Genomic DNA, 24,457 nt, shown 5'->3' with positions numbered 1-24,457 from the left:
CTTCTATTTAATAATTACTACAAACTGATTGAGGCAGCTTGACATATTGAACCATTGTCATTTTCCGTCTACTTGTCTCTGCTGAGATCACCTTGTGTCAGACACACCATGAATTTCTTTCGAGTGATCTGTGACAAAGACTAGAGTTATGCCCTCTCATTCTATGCATTAAGATGCCAATGTGATGTGGATATTAACTAATTTCATGGATGAACTGTCTGATGTTACATTTTAGGAAAGGAAAGAAGTCATTTTTTAAACAACATTTAGCCATATAAAAACATTTGCAACATTTGGCACTGTAAATCTACCAGTTTGAATTCCAAATCCAAAATGATCTTTCTCCTTGCGCTGTAAATTGGATGACACTTTGTAGCAACGCAGACTCCCGAAACAAAAGTAAAACATATTTTTGCTTCTGATATTAAATTTCAGGTTAATGCCAGAGCTGCCTGCTTTTGATAATGAACATCTGAAATCTTATGACGACAGTGGAAATGATGAAGACCATGGTTTGTAAGTAATGATCTAAAGATTTTTGTATAACATTTTAACATTGAATTTTTTAACGTTCTAAATATCTTTCGTTGTTCTGGATTCCATATAAAACAAAGGCACAACTTGAATTCCTGTTATAATAGTGTATCAAATAGTTTAAACTTACCTTAGAACTACTTTGAATAGCTTCAAACTTTGGTCATGATGCAATTATGTGTTTCAATCTGCAATGCCACAGAGCTTCCCTACAAGTTCACACTTTAGTTCATCCAGAATTTTATATTTTTTATCAAAGAATTGTCACAGTATTGAAGGGTAGTACAAAGAAGCAACGTAACAGGATATTGTGGATTTTTGTGAATATTTTAAAATGTAATAAACCACAGTATTTTAGATTTACTGATTTTTAAACTGCTAATATTAGTTGCATAAAGTAATGAAATATTAATGCATAAATAAACTTGTGGAAGCTTTTAAACCAGGATCAGAGCAGAATTTATTATAGATTGTATCAATAACAGCTGTATGATGTTTGTTAAATTAAGTACTTTATAATCAGTTAATGGTTTCCATTTCTGCCCTTTAGATCGCCACCTGAAGCACTTGTGGCAGTAATTAGTGCTAAGGAGAAGGTTTTAGAGGATATGTTCAATAACATTCCAGTTGGAGAGTACACAGAAATCGAACCGCTGAGTGCAGCTTACTATTGCATCCTGGGATACTTGCTTGGCTGGAAACTGCTTCTTGTATTTTTCAAGGCATCACCCTCTGAGGTACACATGGAGACTGGAATGTCTTTAGTGCAAGCTATGCTTGTTGTATTTGATAAGTACACTATTATTGTCTATTATTCTAAATCACATGATTGCTTTCTTGTTGCTGACTTGTGTTTCCAGTGTTTCTATTCTATTGCAATGTTTCCAGAATTTGCTGGGCCTCTTACTTGTTATAATGGAGAGTGAAAATCCACACCATACTCTAAGCTCCATTGAAAACTATACTAATTGTTGGCTTGATTTAGTCTAAATGTTATTGTGTTTTCATGTTAAATAATTGAAAGCTTGCTGCAGGGGAAAAAGTACTGGCGAGCACATGAAGTTAGCTTTTATTAGGCAAAATGATGAAAAAGCTTGCAAATCCTTAACGAATAATCTGTTCTTATATTTTCTAGTTACGGGCCATATATGCACCATATCTCCGTGATAGTAAATGCTTACACAAATTATTGCAAAATCTGTTCAGACTAATGCCGGAAAATCCAACTCTTCCTGGACAGATTGCTGATTCTACTAGCAAAGGAGTACGCACTCTATTCTCAGAGAAGCATGCCATTCTTCTTCAAGGTAAAATACAAGATGAAAATGGAAAACATTCAAGTCACTTAATCAGAAACAACATTGGATGAAAGACCCTTGACACTTAGGTTAATTTGTAATTTTCTAGAAGTGATTTCTCTAGTGATTTCACCTCAATCCTTAAATTGTTAGCATTAAATTAATACATTTGAAGATATGGAGCAGTAAATGGGAAAATATTTATTTATATACACAATCATGTTTTTTCACATGAAATGAGAGTCTTACTTTTCATTAAAATTGCAGTCTTTCATCAGTTATCATGACTACACTTAATCTACTTGGTTCTCATGAGCATTGATAAAATACTGAGGAATCAGTTTTGCCAGTGTATAAATTGAACCGTGGTTATTTTGATACTTTATTAAAAGACTATTTTAATAAAATGCAATTTGTTCTTGTATTTTCTGCTAGAAACAAAAGCTTTAAATACAGAGATTCCCAAATTGGCTTGTGCTGTATATTATAGTGCATTGGAAAACCTGCCAGCTACAGTTCGCCTTTGGTGGAATAGTCAAGACAAGCGTGTGTCCAGTACAGTGGATAAATACACCAGCAAATATGTCAGCAACGTTCTTTCCTCACAGGAAATTTCAGCTGTGCAAACCAGTACTTCAGTATTCAAGAACATGATGGTTGGTGATGTACTTAGAGTTTTGTTCTGCTGCATGAAAAATTATGTTTTTTGCTTGTTCTAATTTTAATGGATGCATTCTCTTATAATGCAACTTAATATTCTCCACCTAGAGGGCTAGAATCTTTGCTTGCTGCTGTATTAATTACAGTTGGAGGTAAAACCTAAAAAAATTCTTATGTTTGAATTTAAGTTGGAAGAATTGATACAGTTGACGCCACATACTTCCTGATTATTTTATTTGAAGTAAATGAAAAGATTGCTAAGGTTTAAATATTATTAATTCACAAAGATGTCCAACAAAGGACCTTATTAAATACCAAGAGCCTTTTAGAATCCTCAGTAGTTTTATCCCTCTAGTTACAATGGGCAATAGCCTATGTTGAGCAATCTTCAGTAACCATTACAAATATAGATTTCAATTGCAATGTATACTTTCCTGCTTTTTCAAGTATATTCAGTAAGTCACATCTTAGTAGGTGACCTTGAATCTTTAATTCCCTCTGAGTAGCTTTGTATTACAATTTCTAATAATCACTAAACTCCTAAATGGGCTGGTTAAAAGAAAAGTCACAGACATCAGTAAGAAAATTTTAAGCAGTGTATAAGTTGTAGTAGTTTTTTTAGGCATCATTAATATTGTCTACACCTAAAAGTAATGCAGGCTGAATCTGTGCTGACAGTTCTGAGCATATTAGATGTCAACATTAGACGTTCACATCTTTAAAGTCTAAATTAAATTTATAATCAATATACATATTTCACCGCATACAACCCTGAGATTCATTTTCTTGCAGGTATTCTCAATAAAACCATAAAAGAATATTAACCATGATAGAATCAGTGAAAGACCACACCAATTTGGGTGTTCAACCAGTGTGCAAAAGACAACAAACAGTGCACATACAAAAAAAAATTGTCAGTCCCGCTCTGTTCCACATTGCACATACTATCAAAACAACAGACCAAATATCAGGAAGTGTTACTATAGTCACTTTGGCAGCATCAGAGTCCTTCGGTCTTCATTTTGATTATTTTGAGCTGGCGTTGCACAGATATTGATCAGGTGTCAATAGTGCCAAATTTCAGCACACCAGTTTGACAAAGCTGAGGAGATTTTCTCTTGCATTCCATCTGGTGTTGCCATAAACTTTGTAGCAACCTGTGATGGAAAATTTATTTTCTCGACTCTTAACAACTGACATCATACTTTCACTTCACTGTTGTATTTTGAAGCCTATGTAAACTTGATGCTGCACATTCAGAGGCAAGTTGCTAATATTTTTTGTTTCCCTTTAGGTGAAAGCTCGCCCTGTTGCCCGAGAAGTACTCGCTATCTATACTGTGAATGAAGTATTCATCGAGCTTGTTATTCAGTTACCAACAAACTATCCTATTGGATCAATTACTGTTGAAAGTGGAAAACGAATTGGTGTGGCTGTTCAACAGTGGCGTAACTGGATGTTGCAGCTAAACACATTTCTTAATCTTCAGGTTGTGTTTGATTACATTCATTCAAATAATATAATTAGATGTTATATTTGTAATACCCAAACTCACTTGCGTAGGCTTTCTAATAGTTTAACTTCACTGTAAATTGAATTCCCTCTTATTTCAGAATTATTTTCACTTATGACTCACAAATGTCCTGTCTAAGGGTAAGACTTGAGGCAAGTTTTTTGAACTGGAGGAGGAAAGTACACAAAAATGATGCAATTTGGCATTTTGATAGTTTTTTTTATTCAAACCGTTTGGAACAAGTTTGGAATTTGTAAGACACTAGAACATTACCTGAGCTTTTTTTAAATTTGTCAGAAAAGGCATTCCAGCACATATTTGGACTGTGTTGGTTGTTGACTCAAGTGACACATTTGAGTGTATTCACCTAATGTTTCATTGTACATGTGACAAATAAAATGAATCTTATCTGTATACCTAGTTAATGCCTTAGAAAAATATCACAATCAGGAGGCCAAGTGAATTTAAAAAAAGAATTTAAGCAGTTTTGTATACTACAGCGTATCTGGGAAAAATATACAGCTTGATCATGATGACACAGTATTCTAGATGGAATTGCTACCTATGTTTCCACACATGTCCACACATACAAAACCAGATACTAGGAGGGGGTGGGTCTGTCTCACTGGCATGCTAGACTTTGGGGTTTAGCAACATGGTCCAGATCGCAGTTGGGTTATAGTCATCACATTGTGGGGCCCCACATGAAACAGTCTGGAAAGCTTTTCCTTCTGTCACTCAGACAAAAAAAATCATGAAATCATGAAAGTTATAGATAAGGGTACGCACACAGTCGTTTTCCCAGGGAAGGAGAACTAAGGACCAGACGATATAGGTTAAAGGTGAGAGAAGAAAGATTTAAAGAGCACCTGAGTATTTAAAAAGACATTTGGATAAGTACTTGGTTAGTAGGAAATAACAGGGATGTGAGCCAAATGGGAGTAGTTTGGTGAACACTATGACTGGCATAGACAAGCTGGGCCAAAGGACCTATTACTGTGCTGGATGACTCTTAATTTTAAGAGTTTTTAAATGGTCTAGCATGCAGACTCATTCAAATTATTGAAGCAACCAAAAAATAAAAATGCTTCAATAATTTAAAAAATAGAAATTGTTTAAAACATGAAAATAAAGCAGCGAGTTGTAGCTTGGCATTCCTGTAAATGTTTTGAGTCTATCACACTTTGCTAGAACTTGTAGAGAGAAAACAAGTTTGTTTTAAGTCAGAGAGGCATGGAAGAGTGGTGAGAACAAAGTCTGTAATAGGGTTACCAAAAATATTTCCAGGTTGCAAAATACTTTTAAGTGCTAGATAGTTAATACTTGAACAATGCTGAAAAACCAATCTCCCTGTGCTCAGTATTTATTTAGTGGCATGAAACATCATTATTAGACAATAAGACATAGCAGCAGAATTAAGTCACTTGGCCCATCAAGTTTGCCCCACCATTCCATCGTGGCTGATTTATTATCCCATTCCACCCCATTCTCCTGCCTTTTCCTTGTATCCTTTAACTCCCTGACTAACTAAGAACCTATCAACCTCTGTTTTATATATACTTAATGACCTAGACTCCATGGCAGTCCATAAAATCCAGTGAAACCCATAGATTCACCACCCTCTTGGCTGAAGAAATTCCTTCTCAGCTCTGTTCTAAATGGACATCCCTTTATTCTGTGCCCTCTGGCCCTATGGAGACTCACCCACTTTATGAAACCTCCACTCTACGTAGTCTTTTCAATATTTGATAGGTTTCAATGAGATTCCCCCCACCCCGTCATTCTCCTAAACTCTGGTGAGCACAGGCCCAGAGCCATCAAATTCTCCTCATACTTTAATCCATTCTCGTAAACATCCTCTGAAGGCTGTCCAATGCCAGCACATTAGTTCTGAGATAGGGGCACAGAAGTGTTCACAGTACTCCAAATGCAGCCCGACCAATGCCTAACAAAGCCTCAGCATCACATCCTCGCTCTTGTATTCTAGTCTTCTTGAAATGAATACTAACGTTGCAATTCCCGTCCTTACCACTGACTCAACCTGCAAGTTAAACTTTAGGAGATCCTGCACAAGGACTCCAAGTCCATTTGCAACTCTGCTTTTTTTAAAATTTTCCTCCTGTTTAGAAAAAAGGTCTGCACCTTTATTCCTTCAAGCCAAGTGCATGTCCAAACCCTTCCTTACACTATATTCCATCTGCCATTACTTTGAGATACAGCTTGGAACAGGCCCTTCCACAGCGAGCTATGCTGCCCAACAACCCCTTATATCCCACATCCTGGCAACAGCTTGGGGGTCTGTATATAACTCCCATTCAGGGTCTTTTTATCCTCGCAGTTTTAAATACTACATCTTCCAATCCTATTTGATTTCATTTTTTTTTATACAAACAGTGGCACCCCACCCTCTCCACCTACCTGTGTGTCTTTTCGATACAAGGTGTAATCTTGGATGTTAAGTTCCCAACTCTGATCGTTCAACCATGATTCAGTGATGCCCATATCATTATACCTGCCTATCTCTAACTGCACAACAAGATCATCTACCTTATTACATGTACTGCATGCATTGAAATATAACACATTCAGTCCTGTATTCATCACCCTTTTCGATTTTTTTCCCTATCATCTGCCTACCCTTCCTCAGTCTCATTATAGACTGCATCTACTCACATACCAACTGCCCCATCCTCACCCCTATTACTCTGGTTCCAAAGTAACATATTCGGTACATCATAGTAGGTCAAAGCGCCTGTATTGTGCTGTAGGTTTTTCTATGATTCTATCTATTCTGAGGTAGGGGGCCCAAACTGTTCACTATACCCCAAGTGCAGTCTGACCAATGCCTTATAAAGCCTCTGGTTTTTGCATTTTCTCCCCATTTAGAAAATAGTCTACTCATTTATTTCTTTTACCAAAGTGTATGACCATACATTTTCATACACTAAATTCCACCTGCCACTTATTTGCCCTTTCTCCCAATCTGCCTATGTTCTTCTGCAGACTCCCTGCTTCCTTAACATTGGCCTATCTTCAAATCGTCTACATTCTTGGCCACAAAGCCATCAATTCTGTCAGCCGAATCACTGACATATAACTTGAAAAGGTACAAACACCAACCCCTGCAGAACACCACTAGTCACCCGCAGTCAACCAGAAAAAGAGTCATAGGAATAAACTTTAACTGCATAGAAATATGGGATTACTGAATAATTTAGCAAAATTAGCATAGTGCAAAATACACAGATTTCCTGATGTAATTGATATTCATAATGTTAAGTTCTGTATGGATTTCAGATATTACGGTGGTGTAGGGATTGCTAAGGGTCTTTGACATGGGGAAAATTGGCTCAGGTTCCAGCTTTTGATAACCATCCACTAACCCTACAGTATCTGTAGGGAGTTTATGTTTTAGGTCAATAACTAGTTCTTACGGAAGATTATCAGTCTGTTGATGCTAATCAGCTTCTGAGTATTCCTTTCTGTTTCTGCATTTCATTTCAGTTTTTACCTAGATTAGTCAAAATGCTGACTGCTATGTGTACAATTAATTACAAATTACATGATATTACTAAAATGATTTAACAATGTCATGTAATTTTAATTAAATAAATCATTTATCTTGTACCTAAATAAATATCAGCAAATTAATATTTATTTATACTCAACATAACTTTTAAAGAGTACTGTTTGTTTGAAATCCTTTAAAATCTTGAATATAAATTCCATTTCTGTATTGTTATTAATGAGTTGGTTTACTTTTGCTTCCTGTGATTTTATACATAGAATGGCAGTATTATGGAAGGCATTGCATTATGGAAGACCAATGTTGATAAACGGTTTGAAGGAGTTGAAGAATGTATGATCTGCTTTTCAGTAATTCACGGTTCTAACTATTCACTTCCAAGAAAAGCCTGCAGAACCTGCAAGAAAAAATTCCACTCAGCCTGCTTGGTAAGCAATTTAAACTAGCAATAACATTCACAGAATTGCCAAACAAATTCAGTAAATTATATTTCATAAATTAATTTTAACTTCAGGGCATGTAACCCCATAAACACAAGAGATTCTGCAGATGCTGGAAATCCAGAGTAGCATATACAAAATGCTGGCAGAACTCAACAGGTCAGGTAGTATCTATGGAAAGAAATAAACAGTTGACATTTCAGGCCAAGACCCTTTGCCCAAAATGTCAAGTGTTTATTCCTTTCTTGGATGCTGCCTGATCTGCTGAGTTCCCCCAGCATTTTGATTGTTTTATGCTATAATCCCATCAATTCTGTTTTAAAAATTGCTGATTTGATTCCATGTTAATGTTAGGAGTATATTTGTTTTTATAACCAATAAGATTACTAAATACTTAGTAATCTTGGAGGCAATCTTTTGCCTTTTTTAATATGGAATATTAATTGTAATAATGCATTTTTGGCAGCACATTAAAGGGGGAGCTAATTACAGTGCTTCACTTAACATTATTGCAGAAGTGACTGTAAATCACTAACAGGATTATTTTCTTTTTAGTGCATTTACTGATTCTTGTGTAGGGTTGAGCTGGTGGTGCATCGCCATTTACATTACAATTACCTCTATTATATACTTACATAATGGTTACTTTTTTCTGTCTAATTCGGATCAATGGAGTTAGAAGTCTTATTATTTCTTCATCTCCTTTGTATCTGATAATCCACTGTCCAGTTCAGTATCTGGCTCATGTAGTAGTGCTCCCTTTACTCACTCATTGAACATTCCCTTTAAACCCTTTGAGGTGCCATTTCCCAGACTTGCTTCGAGTTCACCTGGCTCTATAATTAGCAGCATGAAAGCCTGGAAATCAGATTTCTGAGAGAACCAGAACAACATTTTCCTTATCAGCAATATGAAAAATTCTTATTACCATCTGATTCCAGATTAGCATCAGAAGGCAAATTAAAAGTGTCAGTTTTAATCTAATTCATTTTTATATAATTCTTATTCTTGGTGAATAAAACATAGAAACATAGAAAACGTACAAGCACAGTGCAGGCCATGATGCTGTGCCGAACAAGTACTTAGTTTAGGAATTACCTAGAGTTACCCATAATCCTCTATTTTTCTCAGCTATTTTTCTTCACCTCTGTACCTACTTCTAAGCACCTTAAAACTGTGCCCTCTTGTGCTAGCCATTTCAGCCCTGGGAAAAAGCCTCTGATTATCCACATGATCAATGCCTCTCATCATCTTATACACCTCTATCAGGTCACCTCTTATCCTCCGTCACTCCAAGGAGAAAAGGGCAAGTTCTTTTAACCTATTCTCATAGGGCATGCTCCCCAATATAAGCAACGTCCTTGTAAATCTTCTCTGCACCCTTTCTATAGTTTCCACATCCTTTCTGTCTTGAGATGACTAGAAATGAGCACAGTACTCCAAGTGGGGTCTGACCAGGGTCCTATAAAGCTGTAACGTTACCTCTCAGCTCTTAAACTCAATCCTATGGTTGATGAAGCCCAATGCACCGTATGCCTTCTTAACCACAGAGTGAACCTGCGCAGCAGCTTTGAGTGTCCTATGGACTCAGACCTCAAGATCCCTCTGATCCTCAACAATGCCAAGAGTCTTACCGTTAATACTATATTCTGCCATGATATTTGACCTACTAAAATGAACCACCTCACACTTTGCTGGGTTGAACTCCATCTGCTACTTCTCAGCCAAGTTTTGCATCCTATCGATGTCCCGCTGTAACCTCTGACAGCCCTCCACACTATCCACAACACCTCCAACCTTTGTATCATCAGCAAGTTTACTAACCCATCCTTCCACTTACTCATCAGCTCATTTATAAAAATCATGAAGAGAAGGGGTCTCAGAACAGATCCCTGAGGCACACCACTGGTCACTGACCTCCATGCAGAACATGACCCGTCTACAACCAGTCTTCGCCTTCTGTGGGCAAGCCATTTCTGGAACTACAAAGCAATGTCTCCATGGATCCCATGTCTCCTTACTTTCTCAATAAGCCTTGCATGGGGTACCTTATCAAATGCCTTGCTGAAATCCATATACACTACATCTACAGCTCTTCCCTCATCAACGTGTTTAGTCACATCCTCAAAATATTTAATCAGGTTCATAAGGCACAACCTGCCTTTGACAAAGCCATGCTGATGGTTCCTAATCATATTATGCCTCTCCAAATGTTCATAAATCCTGTCTCTCAGGATCTTTTCCATCAACTTGCTAACCACTGAAGTAAGACTCACTGGTCTATAATTTCCTGGGCTATCCCTACTCCCTTTCTTGAATAAGGGAACAACATCCACAACCCTTCAATCCTCCGGAAGCTCTCCCGTCCCCATTGATGATGCAAAGATCATCGCCAGAGGCTCAGCAATCTCCTCCCTCGCCTCCCACAGTAGCCTGGGGTACATTTTGTCCAGTCCCAGTGACTCATCCAACTTGATGGCTTCCAAAAGCTCCAGCACATCCTCTTTCTTAATGTCTATATGCTCAAGCTCTTCAGTCCACTGTATGTCATCCCTACAATCACCAAGGTCCTTTTTTTGTAGTGAATACTGAAGCAAAATATTCATTAAGTACCTCCACTATCTGCTCCGGTTCAATACACACTTTTCCACTGTCACACTTGATTGGTCCTAGTCTCTCACGCCTTATCCTCTTGCTCTTCACATACTTGTAGAATGCCTTGGGGTTTTTCTTAATCCTGTTCACCAAGACCTTCTCATGCCCCCTTCTGGTTCTCCTAGTTTCATTCTTAAACTTGTTCCTGCTAGCCTTTTAATCTTAAAGATCTCCATCATTACCTAGGGTTTTGAACCTTTCATAAGTTTTTCTTTTCTTCTTGACTAGATTTACAACAGCCTTTGTAAACCATGGTTCCTGTACCCTACCATACTTTGTGTCTCATTGGAACGTACCTTTGCAGAACATTACACAAATAACCCCTGAACATTTGCCACATTTCTGCCGTACATTTCCCTGAGAACGTCTGTCCCCAATTTATACTTCCAAGTTCCTGCCTGGTAGCTTTATATTTCCTTTTACTCCAATTAAACACTTCCCCAACTTGTTTGTTCCTATCCCCCTCCAATGCTATGGTAAAGGAGGTAGAATTGTGATCACTGTCTCTAAAATGCTCTCCCACTGAGAGACCTGACACCTGACCAGGTTCATTTCCCAATACCAGAATAAGTACAGCCTCTCCTCTTGTAGGCTTATCTACATATTGTGTCAAGAAACCTTCCTGGACACACCTAACAAACTCCACTCCATGTAAACCCTTGCTCTAGGAAGATGATTGTTGTTGTGTTTGTGGTAAGTTGCACCAACACACCACAGTAAATTTCTAACACAACATATGGTGAATAAAGTTTATCTTTGATCCTCATTAGATTTGATTCAGTAGAGGTAATCGAAGTAGAATCAGCAGAATTCTTCCATTTATTTTATAGGATGATTGTACTTGTTGAATAATAACAGAGATTTTAAATTATGATTTTAATACATATTCCCACTAGCATAATTCAGATCCATCACTGATTGATTAATTTAAAATATATTGTTTTATTCCACTCTAATGGTAATATATAATTCCAGCTTTAAGATGTTCTTCAGTTTTGCATTGCATGTTCCAATGACTTTTAAGATTTATTTTGGATTTTGCCTTTCTAACTGACCTATTTTTTGTCTGGATTTGTCTTCAATATTGTTACTAATGCTTCTTTCTCAGAAGACCTTTAAAGTAAACAGGAGCATGAGTGGACCTTACTCTTGTTTCCTGATTATTTTCTCAAACTTCACCTGGTCCTTTCCATTGTGATCAAGTAGTTTTGTCCCTTGCTGTTTAAAACATGGCATAGCAATCAGTGCAATCCCTCCACTGTCTTTAAGAAGTTTATATGTTCTCCCCGTGACTACATGGTGCTCCTGTTTCCTTACACTTTGCAAAGATGCACAGTTAGGTTTGGTGAGTTGTAGGCATGTTGTGTTGGTGCTGGAAGCATGGCAAGTCTTGCGGACTGCCCAGCACAGTCCTTGCTGAAAACAAACAATGCATTTCACTGTATGTTTTGATGTACATGTGACAAATAAAGCTCATCTTTAATCTTTTCACAATAAGTACCAGTCCATATTGCAGCTGACCCATACTATCTGATAATTTCTGGGAACAGAAAATACTTTTCAGCTGGAATGTTGTAGTAAATTAATCCTTAATTGCATGTTCTGTATTTCTGTTCTTATGGCTGAATTTTCAGCTACCAAAATAAACTAAAGATAAGTTATTAAATACTCGTATATCTTTCTTCAAAGTGTCTAGTCACTAAGACCTCGAAAACTTCAAAATGTTAAAACATTCCATGCCACAGAAAGGACTGCATAGCAGAGAGCAACGTCAATATCAATATCTGTTTAGATCTATTATTCAACTTCCACTATGTTGAGACAATTTTTTGGATCTTTTGGATGTGAATAACTATGTTGTAAAACCTCCTATCATTTAGAATGTCTATGTTTATTTGTAATACTTGAAGTGAGAAAGACTTGTCAAGCAAAAATCTTGATTTTAATTCTGAAAGAGGACTGAATGAATTGCTGACAAATTATGCAGGCTTTTATATTTTCTTCTAACGGTATAAAACTGAATCTATAATTTCTAATTTTTATATTTGTCGTGTTTACAGTACCGATGGTTTACTTCCAGCAACAAATCTACATGTCCACTGTGTCGAGAGACATTCTTGTGAGGTGTGAGGTGTTTTCTGTTATTTTAATGGCCTAGTGGACTCAGGAGGTAGTCTCGAAGCAGAAGACATCACTCAATGACTTTATAACAGCCAGTAAATAACAATTTTTGAATAAAACAACAGAAGCAATTTTTTTTTCTGGTCTGTTGCTAAAACTTGTAATTTTAAAAGTCAATCAGGTGTCCTTTTTTTTTAAAAAGGGCATCAATAACTTTCCACAATTAAATTTATCAATTAAATCAATGACAGTATATTGTATAAAGATGTTTGTCCTTGTTTCATTTTGTTCCTCTGTCTTTGGTGACTTGCATTCATTCCTTCAATGGTGTTGTTGTGGATCCATTGCAGGAAAGTGTATGAGTTAATACCAAACAACTCCCTGGCAGCTCACTTCTTCCAATCACAGATTTCTACATAACAATGGATAGTCAAACTTGCAATCATCACATGTTGAATTTAAAACCATTAAATTTCCTTATAATATAAAATATTATGTGTAATAAAATTGTTCATTAGTAAAACTGTAAATTGTGTATAATAGTGTGGAGTGTGTTAATGAGTTGTACTCACTGTGGTGATTTTTGTTTTTTTTAAAGTGTCTTTCCACCTTTTTAAAAACAAAATGGTACCTGTCAGTTTCTGTACTTGTTCATCATTAGAAATTTGTTCCAGTCTTTTCTCCCTGTCCAGTATAGACACTGAAAGCACACATGGGGTGATTGATAAGTTCGAGGCTAAGGTAGAAGGAGTCAATTTTAGAAAACCTGGCATATTTATTTTTCACCCTCCCCTAGTGTTGCCACCATGTCCTCGTGGGTCTCTTTGGGTGATAAGCCCTTAAGACCGAGGTAGCAGATGACTGCACGAAGGCTGATGTCTATTTTCTCAGACAGTGCTTACTAGCAATTTTCAGTGATCTAAAACAGAAATACCACATAAGTTATTAACTTCAGACTTTCTGCATAATCACTCGGAGTTGAACTGCATGTGCATGTAATGAGAACTGTATTATTCAACTCCTTCTACCTTAGGCCACAAACTTATCAATCACCCCTGCTGTGGACCACTTCTGGAGATCCAAGACACCGACTTCTACAAAGAAGGGATCCGTATGCTCCACGAACACTGGTCTAAGTGTGTAAATGTAGGAGGGGACTATGTTGAAAAATAAATGGCTAGGTTTTCTAAAATTGACTCCTTCTACCTTAGGCCACGAACTTATTAATCACCCCTCATAAATGGGAATGTTTGCAATCTCAGGAAAATGCTTAGGAGCAAGTAAGGTGAGAGGTAAATAAAATTCCACATTTACTCATCCCTGATGAAGATAGCAGAGTTTGAAATCAAAACGTCAGTTATAATTGATTGAGAAGAGTTCATTCATCATGTACACCTGGAAAGCACTAGATCCTGATTCTGGCAAGTTTTTTTAAAAAGCTGAAAACACAAAGTTTTAATTAATTTCTTCAATACTTCAATGTTTTAAAATATTATGGAAAATTATTAAACATGATATTTTTAAATATTATTTCACCTACTTTGCCAAGCTCCTGCCAGAATGTTTCATTTGCATCACTAGGTGTTCTCATCCATTGAAATCAATAGATCTCGATCATTTTGTGCTTCTTTGGGAAAGGAGCTAAGTATTCTGATGAGTTTGCAATATGTTTTGGGCAAATAACCCAAATTATTTTTTCCTTGGAAAAGAATATTATAATACAGTTCTGAAGTACATTCTGCTGTCTTACTGTGAATCATACATTTCCACATTCACATACACAAGCACAGAAAGCTTAGTTTACATTCTGTTTGTCATTAGTCCAAAAGATCTTAGTGTAATTGCATATTAGATGTGCATGGCACTTATCGAAGAACTCTTCATTCTATTATCCACATTGTCAAAAATTTCTATAATATGGAGATTTAAACCATAAGATTATAAGACATAGGAGCAGAATTAGGCACATTGAGTCAGCCTTTTGTCCAGCCGAAATAAATGGAGAAACATAAATGCTTGATGCTAAATTTATTTCATTTTTGAACAAATTAAGTTAACTTTCTTATATATTTCGCTATTTTCATTGAATACTTTTACCTAAGGTCCTAAATCCTTTTCTCGAAAGTTGGGCTTCAATTTAATCTAGTGCAAACAGACCCCGGAGAGTCAGACCAGAGCCGATTCTAACACTATTCCCCGGCCCCGCCCCCGGCGCCAGGTCCCGCCCCACCGTTGCCAGGAAACGGCGAAGCTATCATGGCGACGGGCGGCTGCTGCAGGCCCCTCGCCTCCCTCAGATCGCTTTTTTTGCGAGGAAAATCAGGTATTCCTTGGTGTCTGATGATTATTTCTGATTTCGGGGTTATGCGGACAAGTAGCAAGCGTATACAGACTTCTGAGAGTAAGTCAAAGGCGCCAGTAAATCCAATGCATTACTCTAATAAAATGGACTAGTTGAAATGTCTCGTTGGTAGCAGAGGCGTGAGTGGAGCTGATAGACTTTGCCAACTTAAGAAACAGAGAAATTGAATGGAAAAAGAATAACGGGTATGAGCCCAAACCTTTCAGATCAAAACCCCTTTACAATTGCCATTGTCAGTGGATGATTTTTTAACTATTGAAACCTAAGGCGTTTCCGACTAAAAGAACACAACTCTTGAGATTGTTAAAAGACGCAGTGCCAAATTATGTTCTCACTGTATGAATTATGGCTTCAAAAGGGAAATGGACAAATATTCAAAATATTGTCTTTTCAGATAACCATATAACAATCACAGCACGGAAACAGGCCATCTTGGCCCTCCTAGTCCGTGCCGAACCCTTAATCTCACCTAGTCCCACCTACCCGCACTCAGCCCATAACCCTCCACTCCTTTCCTGTCCATATACCTATCCAATTTTACCTTAAATGACACAACTGAACTGGCCTCTACTACTTCTACAGGAAGCTCATTCCACACAGCTATCACTCTTTGAGTAAAGGAATACCCCCTCGTGTTTCCCTTAAACTTCTGCCCCCTAACTCTCAAATCATGTCCTCTCATTTGAATCTCTCCTACTCTCAATGGAAACAGCCTATTCACGTCAACTCTATCTATCACTCTCAAAACTTTAAATACCTCGATCAAATCCCCCCTCAACCTTCTACGCTCCATTGAATAGAGACCTAACTTGTTCAACCTTTCTTTGTAACCTAAGTGCTGAAACCCAGGTAACATCCTAGTAAATCGTCTCTGCACTCTCTCTAATTTATTGATATCTTTCCTATAATTCGGTGACCAGAACTGTACACAATATTCCAAATTTGGCCTTACCAATGCCTTGTACAATTTTAACATTACATCCCAACTTCTGTACTCAATGCTTTGACTTATAAAGGCCAGCGTTCTAAAAGCCTTCTTCACCACCCTATCTACATGAGACTCCACCTTCAGGGAACTATGCACTGTTATTCCTAGATCTCTCTGTTTCACTGCATTCCTCAATGCCCTACCATTTACCCTGTATATTCTATTTGGATTATTCCTGCTAAAATGTGGAACCTCACACTTCTCAGCATTAAACTCCATCTGCCAACGTTCAGCCCATTCTTCTAACCGGCATAAATCTCCTTGCAAGCTTTGAAAACCCACCTCATTATCCACAACACCTCCTACCTTAGTATCATCGGCATACTTACTAATCCAATTTACCACCCCATCATCCAGATCATTTATGTATATTACAAACAACATTGGGCCCAAAACAGATCCCTGAGGCACCCCGCTAGTCACCGGCCTCCATCCCGATAAAAAATTATCCACCACTACTCTCTGGCATCTCCCATCTAGCCACTGTTGAATCCATTTTATTACTCCAGCATTAATACCTAACGACTGAACCTTCTTAACTAACCTTCCATGTGGAACTTTGTCAAAGGCTTTGCTGAAGTCCATATAGACTACATCCACTGCCTTACCCTCATCAACATTCCTCGTAACTTCTTCAAAAAATTCAATAAGGTTTGTCAAACATGACCTTCCACGCACAAATCCATGCTGGCTACTTCTAATCAGATCCCGTCTATCTAGATAATTATAAATACTATCTCTAAGAATACTTTCCATTAATTTACCCACCACTGATGTCAAACTGATAGGTCTATAATTGCTAGGCTTCCTTCTAGAACCCTTTTTAAACAATGGAACCACATGAGCAATATGCCAATCCTCCGGCACAATCCCTGTTTCTAATGACATCTTAAAGATCTCCGTCAGAGCTCCTGCTATTTCTACACAAACTTCCCTCAAGGTCCTGGGGAATATCCTGTCAGGACCCGGAGATTTATCCACTTTTAAATTTCTTAAAAGCACCAGTACTTCCACCTCTTTAATTGTCATAGGTTCCATAACTTCCTTACTTGTTTCCCACACCTTAGACAATTCAATATCCTTCTCCTTAGTGAATACCGAAGAGAAGAAATCATTCAAAATCTCTCCCATCTCCTTTGGTTCCACACATAGCTGACCACTCTGATTCTCTAAGGGGCCAATTTTATCCCTCACTATCCTCTTGCTTTTAATATAACTGTAGAAACCTTTCAGATTTACTTTCACCTTATTTGCCAAACCATCCTCGTATCTTCTTTTAGCTTTTCTAATCTCTTTCTTAAGATTCCTTTTACATTCTTTATATTCCTCGAGCAATTCCCCTCATTTATGGATGAATAATAGCCAAAGATACATGACAGAAACCTCATTTGGGATCCGACATCTGAATAGCCAAAGATCAAATTCAAGTGGAAAGAATAGTCCGTCCTACCAAGAGTCAGCTCTGGCTAGGATAGATTCAGCTAAGCCAGGCTGACATAAAATCCAGCCTATTAAACATATTCTCCACCATTTTCCAGTTCCAAGTTTGTGAATCCCGGAAATGATCAAGTGAATCCTGGGAGCTGCAGAAGTATACTCAAATCTAGGCAGGATTTCACAGTAAAAGACAAGGCCTGGGAATGTTGTGGAGAAGATGGGCCATAGAAAGCAAGTACATGTTTCCCTAAAAACGGAGACACAGGTGAAAAATGCTTTTGGCATGTTGGCCTTCATAAGTCGGAGGATTGAGTATAAAAGTTGAGAGGTCATAGTGCAGTTGAACTGGATGTTGGTGAGGCCAGACTTGGAGTATTGTATTCAGTTTTGATCGGCTTACTATGGGAAAGATGTTATTAAACTGCAAAGTGTACAGAAATGATTTACAAGGATGCCGCCAGGACTTGCGGGGCTGAGATCAAGGAAGAGGATTCACAGGCTAGCATTTTATTCCCCAGAGTACAGGATACTGAGAGGTGATCTTATTGAGGTATATAAGATCATGAGGGGCATAGATAACGTGAATTAATTCCGTCCTTTTCCCAGATATGAGGCATCAAAAATGAGAGATCGTAGGTTTAACATCAGTGGGGAAGAGGATCTTGTGGGCCATCTTTATTTATACAGAAGGGTGGTATCTATGTTGGATCCTATGTAGGCGTCCCTAAGGCAGTCCTGTATTGAATTTTACACTGACTGGCAACTCCTGTGACTCCACTGGTGCCAAATTGTATCGGCCCCTGTAATTCTTTTGGATTCATCAGCCGCACGGAGAGGGGGAGCTTGCTACATGGGCAACAGCTTGGTCTCAGTATAGTACTGCCTAGGCTTATGTATCAATGCAACATCAATGGTCAACCCCGACCAATGGAGGAACTCAATGTTGGACCAGCTACCAGATGAAACAGTTGAGGCAGGTGAAATAACAACATTTAAAAGACATTTGGACAGGTACAGAGATTGGAAAGGTTTATGAGGTTATTGGCCAAACGCTGACAAATGGGACTAGCTTGAATGGGGGTACTTCCATTAACATGGTCCATACTGTCTGACTCTAGGTAACTCCCAGTGAACAAACATGAGAATTAAAAACCGGTGTTTTCTGTTTGTTGATCACCGTAGAAGGTTAAGGAGGTGAGCCAGTATTTTCCTGAGAGCTTCTTTATTTCAGAAACTCAAATTAAATTGTAGTAAATGCTTCTTAATCCCAACTATGTCTGGTTTTCTTAATCATAATCTCCTATTGTTGCTGTATTAGATTACAAACTGTACTGTCTTTTTTGAACATATCTAATTAAATATGAAAGTTAATGAAGATAGTTATAAATAAAGAAACATTTGCCCAAGTGCAGTGTGGCAATGCAGTGATAAAGTATTGCCTTTAAAATGTGAGACTCCTCTTCTGAAACACATTGGTGTGTAAAGTCTAATGTCTGGTTATTTTAATGTACTGATGTTGCCTTCTCAGATAATAACAAAAAAAATACTATTCAGATGATATAATCACGGTAACCTATTTTTGTCAGAATGTTGTGAATTATTAACGATGGATCTCAAAGAACTGAAAAGTAAAAGTTCACCATGCTGTGAATCTCTACAAAAGGACCACATATTACTGAATAGTCAAGAAATAAAAGTACACATGCATAAATCAGAACTAAAGATGTAAGTAATTCATTAGTATTTTTCCCTTACTCAGATGTGAAATATTTCTGCTCTACCTACATCTACTGCTCTACCTTCATCAATGTGTTTAGTCACATTCTCAAAAAATTCAATCAGGCTTGTAAGGCACAACCTGCCTTTGAAAAAGCCAAGCTGATTATTCCTCATCATATTACGCCTCTCCAAATGTTCATAAATCCTGCCTCTCAGTATCTTCTCCATCAACTTACCAACCACTGAGTAAAGACTCACTGGTCTGTAATTTCCTGGGCTATCTCTACTCCCCTTCTTTATTAAGGGAACAAGATCCGCAACCCTTCAATCCTCCGGAACCTCTCCCGTCCCCATTGATGATGCAAAGATCATTGGCAGAGGCTCAGCAATCTCCTCCCTTGCCTCCCAAAGTAGCCTGGAGTACATCTCCTCCAGTCCCAGTGACTTATCCAACTTGATACTTTCCAAACACTCCAGCATATCCTCTTTCTTAATGTTTATATGCTCAAGCTTTTCAGTCCGCTGTAAATCATAGATGCCATTCACTCTCAGTTTACCTCTGGAAGTTGCCTCTTTTGTCCATATACTAAATTGCTGAGTGATTGCTGAGGAGACTTGATAGAACTCAATCTATACATGAGTGAGCAGGTTTCTGTTTTTTGTTTAATCACATAGTTGCTGATTGGAACAATAGAGCAAAAGTTAACCAGATCAGATTTATCCTGATTTTTATAGTGCAAAATCAGTTCCGCTTGTGTCCTGTTTTTCTACACTCTGTGAAGCAAACTTGGTCTGCAGTTCAGATAAAGGAACATGCTGGGACGTGAGACTATAGATGGTGGTAGAATACTGTTCAGCTGTTAATGCCTCATGGATTCCTAGTTTTGAGCTGCACAATATAATGGAGGGCATTCTTATTGAAAAAATAAAGGTTTTAATTCTCATCAGTCCTGTGCAATAGTCACTGTTGCTAACAATGAAATGGATTGAATACAGGATTGAATGGCTTGTCATATGAAGAGGATTTGATGGCCGTGGACCTGTATTCGCTAGAATTCAGAAGAACGATGGGTGATCTAATTGAAACCTATCAAATGGTGAAAGGCCTTGATAGAGTGGACGTGGAGAGGATGTTTCCTATGGTGGAAGAGTTTAAGACCAGAGGACACAGCTTCAGAATAGAGGGGTGTCCTTTTAGAACAGAAGTGAGGAGGACTTTCTTTAGCCAGAGAGTGGTGAGTCTATGGAATTCATTGCCACAGGCAGCTGTGGAGTCCAACTCTTTATGTATATCTAAGGCAGACTTTGATAGATTCTTGATTGGTTTGGGATATGTTGAGAAGGCAGGAGTTTGGGGCTGAGAGGAAAATTGGATCAGCCATGACAAAATGGCGGAGCAGATTGAATGGGCCAAATGGTATAATTCTGCTTCTGTGTCTCATGGATAGATTCATCTGTACACGTATGGTGAAGACAAGGCAATGGAGAAGTTTCCGTCCAGTCGGTTCTCCACTGCAGACCCAGCTTGGCAATTTTATACTTGAAGACAAAGCCAGTTTTGTTTGTGGCTATGATCTGACACTTGCATTAGGACTGTAGTCTTGTAGTCCAAGGACTGTATACTTGGTATCCTCACTTATTCTTCCAAATGCGAGTTCAACACGGGAAGTACAGTGTAAACTTGGTATAATGCAGCTCGTTCTCAGAGTTTCTTCTTTACAACTGTAAGCCATTGTGCCACCACCTCTGGTGAGTCTTTTCATAAAGTGAGCAGTCCATACCATGAGATAGTGGTGAACGAGTCTGGGACATTGACTAGTTGTAAGATCCAATGAGCATGATTGATTTATCTCCCCAAATGTTTATGAGGATGGCTTTGTAGATTGGACAGGGCTTGTTTTTCTTCTTTAGTAGTATAAGCAATAGTGAACCAGATGAACCCTGTAGCCTAATCTGCTATCCAGCAATATCTTGGCTCATCAGGTGCCTCAAGATTACTTTGTTGACCTTCTACCATTTCTTCTGTTTGCCTTTTTTGCCAAAATAACTCAATCTTTGAGTAGTGTCCAATGTGATAATAAATAAATAAACTGAAGGATGTATGCTTAGCCCACTGCTCTTCTTTCTCAATATTCATGACTGTGTGGCCAAGCCCAATTGAGGCACTATCTGTAAAAATTCTGTAAAATCTGTAAATTCATTGATGACACCTTGGCAGATTGCCAGATGGTGACAAAGAGGTGTACAGGAGCGAGATAGATCTGCTAGTGAGTAGTGTCACAACAATCTTGTACAATGTCAGTAAGACAAAGAAATTGATTGTGGACTTCAGGAAGGGGAAGTAAGGAAAACACACACCAGTCCTCATTGAGGAGTCAGCAGAAAAAGGGTGAGAAGCTTCAAGTTCCTCATGTCAACATCTCAGAGAATCTATCATGGGCCAAAACATATTGAAGCAATCACTAAGAAGGCACGCCAGTGGCTATACTTTATTCAGTGTTGAGGAGATTTAGTATGTTATGAAAGACTCCGGAAAATTTCTACTGATGTACTGTGGAGAACATTCTTACTGTTGCACCAGTATGGAGGCTCTAGTGCACACGATCCATCATTACAGACCTTCACCATCTGGGACATGCCCTCTTATTATTACCATCAGGGAGGAGGTACAGGAGCCTGAATACACATGCTCAGCATTTTAGAAACAGCTTCTTCCTCTCTGGCATCAGATTTCTGAACAGTCCATGAACCCATAACCACATCCTAGCTATTCCTCTTTGCCTTACTTAGTTATTTCCTTTTTAACTTACAGTTTTTTATAATGTCTTGCCCTGTACTGCTGCCACAAAACAACATTTTTCATGACAATGTCAGTGAGAATAAACATGGTTCAGATTCAGATTTTAATTTCCATTGTAATCTGGTAATCTTTTTCTGTTTCAGAATTGATCCAGACTCTGCAGCTAGAATTATCCAGACTTCATGGATTTCCTACAGAAATAAACAGTTATTTCGCCTACTCAAACACACAATCTGTGCTGCAGTAAGTGCAATTGAATAACCTACAAACACAAGAGATTCTGCAGCAAGAACTCTTAAGGGACACACTCAAAGTTCTGGAGGAACTCAGCAGGTCAGGCAGCATTGATGCAAAGGGGTAAACAGATGTTATTTTTGCACTGAGACCCTTCATCAGGACCGGAAAGGAAGGGGGAAAACGCCAGAATAAGAAGGTTGAAGGAAGTGAAGGAGTACAAGCTGGCAAGTGTTTTGACAAGCTATTAAATTGGGAAGTCATCCCTTTCCTCTTTTCCTACTATTTATGCACCAGAGATAAATATTCATTTGCAAATTAATCCATAATTGGACATTGTGCATCAATGTCCAGATGTTGAAGACATACCTACCCTTCTAGTCATCAGTGGTACAAGTGCTGAAAGCACTCTGAACACGGAACAGCAAAACACATCCAAAAACAGAGCAATGTCCTGTTTTTACAGAGTAGAAAGAGGCCATTCATTCTATCAGATCCATGCCAGTTCCCATCAGAGCAATCTCATTGATTCTGTTTTCTTTTCAACTCCCCTTTGGTTCCTTTGTAATGTACTTACATGAGTGTGTAAACTCCACAGAGAAGTTAGGTTTGAACCTTGACCGTTAAAGCTTGGTACTGCACTGAAATATGACATATTTAAAAAATGCAACTTCATCCTTCCTAGCAATTGGTGATTATTTTTAACTTAAGAATTAGTCATTACATTAATGGTCAGCGGTCTTTTAGCCTGCAAACAAATTACAATTTATCTTCAAATGTATTTGTTTCAAAATCTGTAAAAATCCATTAATATTTCTGTAACAGGAACATTGTCTGACAACTGACATTTTAAGGAAACTACAACCCTCTGAGGCTGAACTCTTGAAAGATACCAAGATGGCATATAAAGTTAGGTTCAGGTAAGTTCTGTGAGAATTTGCTAAACAAAATAACTTCCATATGTCTATGTATAAAGTAAAGAGAATGCAACATGATCAAGCATATGTCCATATGTGGTTATTTTGTGTGGTGTAGTGATTATAACAAAATTCAACAGCTTTCTGCAGTTTGATATATTTTGTATGCTTTTAATTTCAAAAGTAACCATACACCAATATCTTTCATTTAGCCCAAAATCATGCTTTGTATGTTTTATAACATGGCAATGTAGCCATTTTGCTTTTGGCACTTCACTGCCACTAACAAAACATGACTTTGGCCTGCTAGTGAAATAAAATGCTTGAATTTATAAGGTTTAACATTGAAAGTTGGACCATAGACACATTATTCATAAATTTTAACAAAACATAATTGGCACAGTTACATAAGACAGCTAACCTTATCTACTGAAATCAGTATTCTTAACTTCCATCAGATTTGCTGGAGAAGAATTTCCTCCTTTTCTTGTGTTTAAAATTTTTCAACATACTGGGAACTACAAGAATCAATATTTAAGTGGAAAAAGAATAATCAAGCCCGCAACTGAGGTAATTCTGATCTTTTTCCTTCAGCTGTCTTCCCTTAAAGGTGTAGTTTTGTTGAGTTTGGCAGGTGAAATTCGTGCTCCTCTTTCATGACTGCATTTTAACTGTGTGCTCTACTGAGCTATCTATTTGGAGGATTATATTTAAACCCAATCCTGTCCTTGCCTGATGTCTATATTCATGTGCCCAGTTCCTAACACACTTTTCCTTTCTGTAACTTCTCAATATAAATCTAATACCGGGATTATCTTAATCTGTGTATACACAAATTACTCTAATGCCTACATCAGCAATGTAACAGTAGTATTAATTTATTTCTACATAAGCATTTAAATATAGCTGGCCATACATTGTTTTTAATAAATAACTAATCTTAAAATCCATACTCTAAATAATTGTTAATTAAGTGTTTCAATTTTCTATTCTAATTATTTATTAATTATGATTTAAATTTAATACTCTAATAACATTGTTTTTCCTTTTAATAATCACTTGCATTACAGTTTATTGAAAAAAGCTTGGTTGCCCCATCTGTGTTTCTTTTGTAGATCTGATTTAATGTTTTCGATATTATTTACATCTTATGTATGGAATTCTTCTTGCCCTCTTCAATCCATTTATTGACTATAGCATCTGCCCCATGCTGGGTTTCTTTCTTATCAATATTTTACTGCCTTCCCTAATGC

The 24,457-nt window shown here is 37.7% G+C and overlaps 2 protein-coding genes across 4 annotated transcripts in view; both read left to right on the top strand.

Annotated features, from left to right (window-relative positions):
* ltn1 (listerin E3 ubiquitin protein ligase 1) overlaps positions 1–13,277 on the top strand; it is a 119,125-nt gene extending 105,848 nt beyond the window's left edge. The window contains exons 24-30 of the mRNA XM_059968094.1: positions 436–516; positions 1,085–1,271; positions 1,670–1,841; positions 2,268–2,488; positions 3,787–3,981; positions 7,792–7,959; positions 12,687–13,277. Of these exons, the coding sequence (XP_059824077.1) occupies positions 436–516; positions 1,085–1,271; positions 1,670–1,841; positions 2,268–2,488; positions 3,787–3,981; positions 7,792–7,959; positions 12,687–12,749 (1,087 nt within the window). The 3' untranslated portion in view covers positions 12,750–13,277. The remainder of the gene's footprint in view (positions 1–435; positions 517–1,084; positions 1,272–1,669; positions 1,842–2,267; positions 2,489–3,786; positions 3,982–7,791; positions 7,960–12,686) is intronic.
* A 1,477-nt stretch (positions 13,278–14,754) lies between these two features.
* Positions 14,755–24,457, top strand: part of c4hxorf58 (chromosome 4 CXorf58 homolog) — a 62,077-nt gene continuing 52,374 nt past the window's right edge. For 2 of the 3 annotated variants that reach the window (XM_059966163.1, XM_059966161.1), the window contains exons 1-5: positions 14,755–15,070; positions 19,121–19,259; positions 22,197–22,296; positions 23,113–23,207; positions 23,663–23,774. In XM_059966163.1, the coding sequence (XP_059822146.1) occupies positions 15,004–15,070; positions 19,121–19,259; positions 22,197–22,296; positions 23,113–23,207; positions 23,663–23,774 (513 nt within the window). In that variant the 5' untranslated portion in view covers positions 14,755–15,003. Of the gene's footprint in view, positions 15,071–18,652; positions 19,260–22,196; positions 22,297–23,112; positions 23,208–23,662; positions 23,775–24,457 lie in introns of all 3 variants that reach the window. The other variant, XM_059966162.1, reaches the window with a different exon arrangement.

This window comes from Hypanus sabinus, chromosome 4, assembly GCF_030144855.1.
Source record: "Hypanus sabinus isolate sHypSab1 chromosome 4, sHypSab1.hap1, whole genome shotgun sequence".
Taxonomy (NCBI): domain Eukaryota; kingdom Metazoa; phylum Chordata; class Chondrichthyes; order Myliobatiformes; family Dasyatidae; genus Hypanus; species Hypanus sabinus.
The sequence above is the reverse complement of the archived record's forward strand: the minus strand, read 5'-3'. Positions and strand labels throughout refer to the sequence as shown.